General features: G+C 32.3%; 1 protein-coding gene across 1 annotated transcript; it reads right to left on the minus strand.

Annotated features, from left to right (window-relative positions):
- Positions 1-232: 232 nt before the first annotated feature.
- On the minus strand, positions 233-10,050 carry LOC18034138 (MDIS1-interacting receptor like kinase 2). The gene is made up of 3 exons (XM_024179868.1): positions 9,887-10,050; positions 9,502-9,716; positions 233-1,221 (listed from the first exon to the last, which is right to left on the minus strand). The coding sequence occupies exons 1-3, from the start codon at positions 10,048-10,050 to the stop codon at positions 233-235; spliced, it is 1,368 nt and encodes a 455-aa protein (XP_024035636.1).
- Positions 10,051-10,129: the final 79 nt, after the last annotated feature.

A 10,129-nucleotide genomic window follows, 5' to 3' on the forward strand; every position in this document is an offset into this window, starting at 1 on the left:
TGCTCTGATACCATGAAGAGATTGATAGTTGAATGAACTTCCCACTTGTTCCATTAGGATCAAAGCGTATAAATAATACAATGAATCAAAACTAACTTCCTCCTATATTTCAGCAATAATCAAGCTGACCTATTCTTAAGATAACAGAAATATTATCAGGATTACATTCAAAAAACAAAAGAATCTAGTTTGAATTGAAGAGGCTGTTATACACTAGCAGGTGGGACAGCTTTTATAGATACAAGGTCACCAACTTAGTCAAGTTACCCAATGAAAGAGGGATTGAGCCACTGAGTGTATTGTTGTCCAATCGTAGATCCAAAAGAGATTTCAAGTTTCCTATTTCATTTGGAATCGAACCGGAAAGGGCATTTATCCCAATATATAAGATAGCCAAGTTAGTCAAGTTACCTAAAGAAAAAGGAATTGAGCCATTAAGTGTATTGTACGATAATTGTAGATCGGAAAGAGATTTCAAGTTTCCTATTTCATACGGAATTGAACCAAAAAGGGCATTCGTATGCAGATACAAGGTCCCCAACTTGGTCAAGTTACCCAAAGAAAGAGGGATTGAGCCACTGAGTGTATTATTGTCCAATCGTAGATCCGAAAGAGATTTTAAGTTTCCTACTTCATTTGGAATTGAACCAGAAAGTAAATTGTTACCAATATCAATGTAGATCAAGCTGGTCAAGTTACCCAAAGAGGGAGGGATTGAGCCTTTCAAAAAGTTTGAGTATAAATTAAGTCCATTAAGAGAACTTAATCTACCTATTTCATGAGGAATAAAGCCACTTAGTTGATTCTTGGAAAAGGAAAGCAACTTAAGATGAGTTAGGTAGCCAATTTCTGGTGGTATACTTCCAGAAAACTGATTAAAGGATAAACCAAGGAACTTGAGCATAGAAAGGTTACCAATTTGAGGAGGGATGATACCAAAGAATTGATTGATCCTAAGATCAAGGTACCCAAGATGAGGAAACGATGAGAATGAGAAATCATGAAGCGTACCTTTTAAACCTGCACTTGTAAGGTTAATACTATTGACTCTTCCAGCGTGGTTGCAATGAATCCCAAACCAAGTACAGGGGCTTATTTTGGTGGGATTATTAAGAGTCCATGAAGGCAGGAGAGAACCATTTTGATTTTGAAGGCTGGTTTTCCATTTGAGAAGGGCATGGGCTTCTTCCGTAGAATCACAAGAAACAATGAGTGGAAAATCTAAAATAGGAAATAAAATCAGAAAAACGAGTGAGAAAATTACTAAATTATTTTTCAACTTTGGTGACACCATTCCGTAAAGGAAATCAGCTGAGACTTGATAATCGTAGAAACAGCAGAACAAGTAAAGATGAGAACAACAAGAATTATTAAAGATTAGCTGGACAAGGCAGGTAGAAATAAACATCTAAGAATGATGTACAAAGAAACAGACGGAAAGCCAAATTTATAGTAACTACACACAAGAGCAAACGAGTTAGAAATTTAGAATCAACGCGACGTCAACAAGTCAATGCGTCTTAACACCTTTAAAGTGGACTTGCTGCTAGGGAAAGATAATAGGTTCATTTATTTGTTGGTTAATCATCCGTCAATTGAGGCCTTATTAATTTAGAGCGTTATATCCTAGAATATTACTCCTTATAAATTATATTTTAAAGATAAAAATTTAAATTTTTTTTTATGAGAATTTTATATTTTTAATTTCTAGCAATGCATCACATGTACAGATTTTGTATCCTCTTCTTATTTTCTCTCTTTTTGTGTATCATTGGCATTTAAGAATCTAATAACATCCGGCCAAAGTAAGTATGAGTGGTTAAAATTGAGTTTTCCAAATATTATAATGACTATTAAGCTTTTCCTTTTAACTGCCCAGTTTTCCATATTTCAACTTTTTCTGTCCAATAAATTCTTTTCTGCGCATTTAGTTCTTCCATTATTTCTCCTTTCATATTTTCTTTATTTTTTTCATTTTTAAGATCTTGCCGGTGAATTCATGTTAGTCGATAATTAATGGGACGTAAAATTGGACATTAGTTCATAACTGGTTTGCATTTGTGATAGTGCCTCAGTTCAATATTAAAATTATTAAAATTATTTAGATAATTTTGAAGAGTTTTAAATTTTGTTAAAAAAATTAAAATTTATTTGTCATTTTGATTCTATAAACATGAATTAGCCATACATAATAAAGACAAAAAATTTAACAAAAACAAGATAATAATTAAAAAAACTAAGTTTTTTTTTCCATGCGATCTTCCTCTGTTTCTTTTTAGTTATATAATATTATATATTATATATTATATATTATTGTATTAACAATGAAACCATTATCTATCAGTTCCAAAGCAAAAAAACCTTGCAAGGACATGGCAATCAGTAAAAATTTATTAGTAAATAATAATATAATATAGTTGTGAAGAGGATTGACTAAGAACTAATGGAAATGTAATGATTGATTGCACCAACAAATTTTCAATCCCCATCCCTGCCAAACGCACCAACTGATCTTTAATCTCAATAGGTCTATACCTACCATAGCCACCAGCAAATTTTCCAAACCAAATTATGACTAGCCTCATTTTTTCGTTAATTCTATTTCTTTTCAAAAGTATCCTTAATAATTAAACATAAATTTTTTATTTTCTTTTTCTCTCACATCTCTATCACTTCCTTGAAATGATTTAAAATCTGAATTAAATATTAACTCATAAAATAAATCCAAAAATTGAGTTTGTCAAAATCTTGTATCATCAAATAAAATCAAAATCAATAGAATCAACAATAACAAAACCCACAACTTATTCACAAAATTTTACAAAAGCCTGAAACAAAACCCATGATGTGTTGTGGTGATAGATTGATGTTGATGACAATAGGTGGTGGTGGTGGTGACGGTGATGAAGATAGGCATGAAGATAGGCAGTGAGGGTGATGGTGATACTCAAGAGAGAACACATGAAAAAAAAAATGTCAAAATAAATAACAACAATTATTTTTAATAAGGGTAATTCTAAAATAAATTGGTTAACTAAAACTGGGAGTTGATGAGATAAATTAAGGAGTCAAATATCATTACCTACAATTTAGCACTAAAATATAGTTAGTTACCATGTCTAACCTAATTTCATATTTTAAAAATATTTATGTCAGGATAAAGACTCTGTCATCATCTAATCTTGTACTAAGAAAAAATTCAATTGATAATTGATGAATAATGAATAATAAATAAAAAGATAAAGAAATTAAATCATACACTATTCTTAAAAAACATATGACACAAGACCTTTGACATAATTTTTACTTTAGATCAGAATTCACTTATGACATGATTTTGTACTAAAAAAAAATTCAAGTCATGATTGATGATTAATAAATAGAAAGATAAATAAGTTAAATCCGACTCATATACTATTATTAAAATATACATAACACAAAATCTTTAAAAACTTAGAAGAATGTATTAGAGAGGATCATATTCCTTTCAAATATATAAGTATATAATTTTGATAAAAAGGATCAAAGTCGTGTCGTTCGAATAGTGTCATTATTCCCTTCAGATTTCAAAACTCACCCTCCAGTCATTAATAAATAAGTTAATTAAATGTTAGTGTCACGCTAATCATCACGAATCACGATATGTATAATGCAGAGTCCAGTGGAATTGGGTTGTGCTGTATTCACATCCTAGTTCAATTGATTAATTTATTAATATGGTGTGTTAGTTTAAATCCATTTACTATATAGATACCAGTATTTTTTAATTAAAGTTTTTCTAGATTATGCTTTGTTTATCCATGTTATCATGTATACTGCAGAAAAAGAGTATTTGTATGAAAAAAATTCATTATAAAATTAAAGATAGTTCTTGTTGTATTCGATCATTTTACAAGCCTGACTAACAGATGTCGGTACACACGCAGTTAACAAGCAGCCCTTAATTATAGAATTAATTAAAAGAGAGAAGAGAAATAAAGCTAAAGTAACAAGAGTGACTTGACGAGTTTTCGTACTTTGTTAGCTGTGTCTTGTATCTCAAGTAACAGTTGGGAAAATGATCAAAGCTTTATTAAATTAATAATTTTCCGTACATGTTCAAAATCAAAGCTCATCAAAATTTCTTTCCGTTAAAAGATTATGCGTGTTAACTCTTATTAGGTCTCAGTTTTATTATCAATCACTAAAATACTTCTTCGGCTAAAATAGAAAAAGAAAAGCCTCTCTATGGGAGGAGCCAGCAATTGATTGAAAAAAAAAAAGGGGGAAAAAAGGTTGAGAGTTTACATTATTGGCTGGAGAATTTTGATGAGTTTCGAAACTTGAGGAGGAAATAATTAATTTTGACAAGCACTTGGAGGGTTTTTAGTCATTTTCCCTATGCGTGGGATCACTAAGCATCAAGCAAGCAACATAATATTGTTGCGGGCCTTTGGTTCACTAATAGTTCGAGTCTCCATATAAGTATAGAGACTCAAATTTTCTCTTTTAAAAAAGAAATAATTGAATAGATGTAGTCTTTTTTTTTTTAGAAATGTGAGTGAATATATATTTCACGAATATATTGAGGGTAAAAAAATATGGGTAATACTTTATATATTTAATGTAAACTAATCTCAATAATTATTTAATTATAAATATTAATAGTTGTCTGATTGTAATTTTTATAATTAAAAAAAAAACATAATATTTTCTATATCAATTTCACATAATTCATAAGCGAGACAGATTGTTAATCACATTATTAGCTAATGTCCTTTTTGTCTCCATATTTTCAGCTGCTTCCTCTGAAAATACAGAGTACTTGCAAACCGCAAAGGGTATCAAATATTTGACAGATATATACAACTTTACGTCCACTGTTCATTAGATTTGCAGATGCGTTTGTCTTTTGGCGCTAAAGTTTGCAATCGCTTTTGCTGATGTGGCACTAAAGTGGGGCCCATATGCTGAGTTGGTTTATCAAGTAAATTTAGCTCAACCAACTTTGACTATGTTTGACCAAAGCTGTGCGTAAGGCATCGAGGCTGATTAGTTAACCCAGGAATAATGGCTCTCATTTTTAAAGCTTGAAATCCCAAGTTATTTTCTCTAAATAAACAAAGAGCATTATACTCTTGAAGTTGACCGATTTGTGTTAACTGCATGCTTTGTGCTTGCCTTTTGTTCTAATTGTCTTACGCTAGTTTGGTAATTCTATAACTTTTAAAATAATTAATGTTAGTTGTGTGGTAAAAATAATCACCTGGGAAAGTAATTAATTAAATGCTTAGTATAATTTATTTTTAAAAATATTGTGAGTTTTAAAAATAATCGTATGTGTTTGATTAATTCTACTATTAAATTATTATAAGAATGTAAATGACTGAATTGAACATAACGTTAATAAAATTTATATATATATAATATTTTTTTAATTGTATACATACACTAATCGATAAATAAAATAATTTTTTTATATTACTAATTTTATTTTTTATTTTTATCTTCAATATAATTGGTAAAAATAATAATCTCCTTAAAGTTAATGATGTTATCTCCTAATTAATAAGGATAATTTTAGATTTTTATAATCTATGAGGATATATATATAATTTTACTAAGTATAAAAACGATTTTCCAAATCAGATTTTAAAAAACTGCTCCATGCTTTTCAAAGTCTACTAAAGAATCAAATGACTTTGCCAAAAGTGATTTTTAAAAAAATTTACCGAAACACCAAAATTAACTTTTAACTTTTTAAAATCATTTTTGACCCTCCCAAAAACAATCCAAAAGGGCCCTTAGCTAGTTTCTTTCGATTCTTTAGATTCATTTTGATACATTGGGCAAAATGATCAACTGATCTTGGGTTGTGAACAAATCAATTTGGTCCTGATTCCTCCACAAATGCAAACGATTTGCTTGGACCCTATATTCGTAATGGAAAATGCTAGGGAGCGAGAGGAACGAGAGAATGACGAGAGAAACGGCAGCAGTTGCTGCTCCTCTCGCTCGTTAAAACATTAAAATAATAAAAAAAAATAAAGAATGAGTGCTTTATCGTTCGTGCAGAGGTAAATCTTTTCAACTTATCTCCAGCCCTCACTTTCCTCTCTCCCTCACGCTCCTCTCACGCAAATCACCATCACTTCCTCACGCAAATATCACCATCTTCTCAACTGGTCGACATCCTCTCTCCCTCACGCTCCTCTCTCACGCAAATCACCAGCAACCGCTCACGGCTTCCGGCTTCCCTCTCCAGCCAGCAACCGCTCACAGCTTCTCTCTCCAGCCAGCAACCGAGAGTGCCGTCGCTGGGGCTGCAGATCCATTCTCTTCTGCCACTGCTGCTGCTGATGATGATGATCTATACAACTGAACTAAAACCGACGAAAGTTGAAGACACTGCAGTACATGGAACATCTAGTGCCATGGGAATATTAATTATTAATTAATTATTGCCTAGGAACACTAGTGTATACTACTTTCGTGTTGCTCAGTTTCATGCTTTTTGTTATGTGAAATTTCATAGTATTAACTCAACATAATGTATCAATGGGTGTTGAAATTTTCCTATTTCAAATTTAGAATCTCAATACCAACCAGACTATTTATGTGTTAGGTGTTGCGCCTCCTAGAAGTGATTATAGCAATCTCATAGTTCATGTTACTAACTTGCTCCTACTGTCATGATGAATGGACCCGTGTCCTCGTGACAGTCGTCGCATGTATGAAATACGGAATATGAATAGAAAATACGATGAAAGAATTTAGAGACGAAAAAACTTACCGTGCTCTTCTAATGTTGTTTGCCGTGTTGTTATTACGATATTTTAGGAATGCTTGGTTGAAAGTGAATCCGTTTGTTATTCTTTGTCTTTTCATGAATTTATTTTTCAAGACGCGTGGAATCAACAATACGTATCTATAACAAAAAAGCATCGCTAATTAACAGAATAAATCTTACATTACTTCTTTATTAACAAAATTTCTTATTTTTTGTGTTAACTGCATCACGTGATTGGAAACAGACAACTGTGCCCTTCTAATATAGAAATGGTATTTGTATTTCTAATAAGAAATTAACAAGAATACTACTTGCTGGCTGGAGAGGGAGGAGGCCGTGAACAGTTGCTCGGGTTGGAGAGGGAGGCCGTGATTTGCGTGAGAGAGGAGCTGAGGAAGAGGAAAGTGAAAGTGAAGCCTGAAAGTGAAGCCTGCGTGAGAACTGAGGAAAGTGAAAGTGAGCCTGCATGAGAAGGAAAGTGAAAGAGAGAGAACAGTGAAAGCTGGATTTCACGCCATTTTTTTATTCATTTTTTTTTAATGTTTAATGAGTGAGAGGAACGAGAGGAGAAACGGCAGGAGAGAATGTCGTTTCTGTCGTCCTTCTCTCGTCCCTCTCGATACCTAGCAGCACTCATTCGTAATTTTGAACTTACCTAAGTTATGAAGAATAGTATTTATCTTTATTAATTATACCTCAATTGTACGAAGCGAGGAAGACTTATTCATAAAATGAAAAATGCACATTAGTCAAGAGGAAATACAAGCCATACCTAGGGATGGCAAAAATCCCCACGGGGACGGGTACCCTCGGCGATTTTGCCCATTTGGGGAGGGTATGGGGATAATTTCATACCCAATTTCTTATTCGGGGAGGGGACGAGGATGAGGTGGAATCCCCATCCCCTACACATTTCCCCATTTTAATTTTTAATTTTATTTTAATTTTTTAAAATTACTAGTAAATAAATAATAAAATTTAAATTATAAAATTATAAATATTGGTAAAAATAAAAAATATCAAAATATTTATATTATTAAACTTTTAGGCCTAATTAACTAATTAAAGTCCTAAATTTTTATTTAGGACATTAAAAAGACCGAGTAGATTCTATTAGCCCAATTTTTTTATTTTAATATTCTTTAAATATTTTAAACTTAAATCTATTATTTATTTATTTTTAGATGTTATAATTGCCCACAGCGAATCACAATTTTAATATTTAATCTAATATAATCTAATATTTGTTCTTGATTTGCTCCGATTTTAACTATTGTGTTGTAAAGGAAATAATCCACATTTATAAAGTGTCCACGGCACCATTGAAAAAGTTAATTTTGAATCTAAATTCGATTTTATTTGTAACAATTTTGTATTAGAATATTAATTTGTTCATGATAGTTTGTAAAAAAAGTTTGTATCCCTTTGCATGCTGCGTTACTTACTAATTTAATGTATGTGATTTTTGTAATGGATATTAATGTAAGATATATTTTGAACTTTACTTTTATTTGAATTTTTTATTTTAGTATGATTAACTCAAAATCGAAAACAAAAAAAAATGTATTAGTTATTCGGGGATCAGGGACCTTCGGGGATCCCCTGTTATTATTCGGGGAGGGGATGAAGATTCTCTCAAGTAATTCTGAAGGGGACATGGAGGGGACGGGGACATATGCAAAACATCGGAGATTGGTACGGGGAGATTGGTCCCCTCCCCTCCCCTCCCCATTGCCATCCCTGGCCATACCCCACGTGCTCAGATGAAATATAGAAACAATTTACATGGACTACCCCAAGGAAGTACTTAGAAAAATAAACCAATCAGAAGCTTGGCTAAATTTGAAGAAACGAAAATGTTATTGAGTTTGCTGATAGAAGAAATTAGGTTTCTGAATAATGATAAATTTTATTAAAATTCTCAATGAATAAAACTAGGGTTTAGAGCCCCTTTATAACAAGACTAAATATTAAGAATTTACTAAAATAGGCAAATCCGAAATATAATATGATAATTAAATTCTCTTAGTCAAAATAAGAAAAGAAAGCAAACGACACTCAAATCCAAGTTCTAGATAAAAAAAAGATAAAAATCCTAGAAGAATTAAGAAAAATAGGAAAAAAAATCTAAAAACTAAAATAACGACTAGCAAAGAAGCAAAATTTTTGGCTTGACCCCAAGTCAAAATGGCACAAGCATTCTGGGTTAAATTCATCTCATCGCAAGCTTCAAAAGGTATATTATACGCTAAAAATGAATACTTGTAGCTCAAATTATGGCCTTCAGAAAATACCCCGATTGTAATACACAACTATCCTATGTCAAAGTTTGTAACAAATGAGACTTTTTCCAATGTTGGTCCGGATTTTGGACTCATCTAAATATGAAAATAGCGACTTCCATGATTGATAACAATTTACCCCGAACATTGTGTGATGGGGTTGGAAGCGAGGGTCCAATATTTCATGAGGTACTATGACGAAGTTTGAAGATGAAGAGCAAATTGAGAAATAAAATGTCTTGGATGCTTTCCCTTCATCACTTCCAATGCTAACAATCCAGAACCATACATGCCACACTTTTTGCAACTTTCAGTGTGTATGTAAGCTCTGAAGGGAAAAACAAAAAAGAAATTACTTTTGTTTTTTAACTTATAATCTAGTAAGCTTTTACTAGTATACTTAACAAGTTCGAATAAAGTACGTGCCTAGCGCAATATATCCATACGTGCCTGCAAGTTCTGTCCTATTGGATGAGTCTAGCTTAAAGAACTTGGCAATTCCAAAATCAGAAGCACGGGCTTCATACTCTAAATCTAACAGTCCATTCTTGCTTGATATATCTCGACGAACAATTGGTGGAAAGCAATCATTGTGCAAATATGACAATGCATCAGCCACACGTTTATCACATTCCTTCTCTTTGTCCAGCCCAATTTCTCTGCTACTGCATCATTGCTCAGGATCATGGCCAAACTACCCATTTCAAGAAATTCATAGACCAAAAACAAGTGTCGGACATGTGAACAAAATCCATATAATTTCAAAATGTTACGATGTCATATCTCTGTCAAGGCCTAACTTCATTCAAGAAATTTTGCTGACATGCCATCTCACCTGGGAGTGGTAATGAAATTTCTTGACGCAATAATTTCTCCAGATGGTATCTCAACTTTGTAACCACTTCCTTGTCCATCCTTTCCAATGCAATGCTCATCATCAACATTATTTGTTACTCTAACGATTCCTTCGTACACGAATTTTCCATCAAAAGTTAACATTGAAAGCAACCTGGGAGTATATCCAGGGGTACTCTATTGTGTTTGTGAGCCATTCTTCCTTCATCAAAAATAAAAAAAA

The sequence above is a fragment of the Citrus clementina genome, unplaced genomic scaffold (genome assembly GCF_000493195.1).
Source record: "Citrus clementina cultivar Clemenules unplaced genomic scaffold, Citrus_clementina_v1.0 scaffold_8, whole genome shotgun sequence".
Classification (NCBI taxonomy): Eukaryota; Viridiplantae; Streptophyta; class Magnoliopsida; order Sapindales; family Rutaceae; genus Citrus; species Citrus x clementina.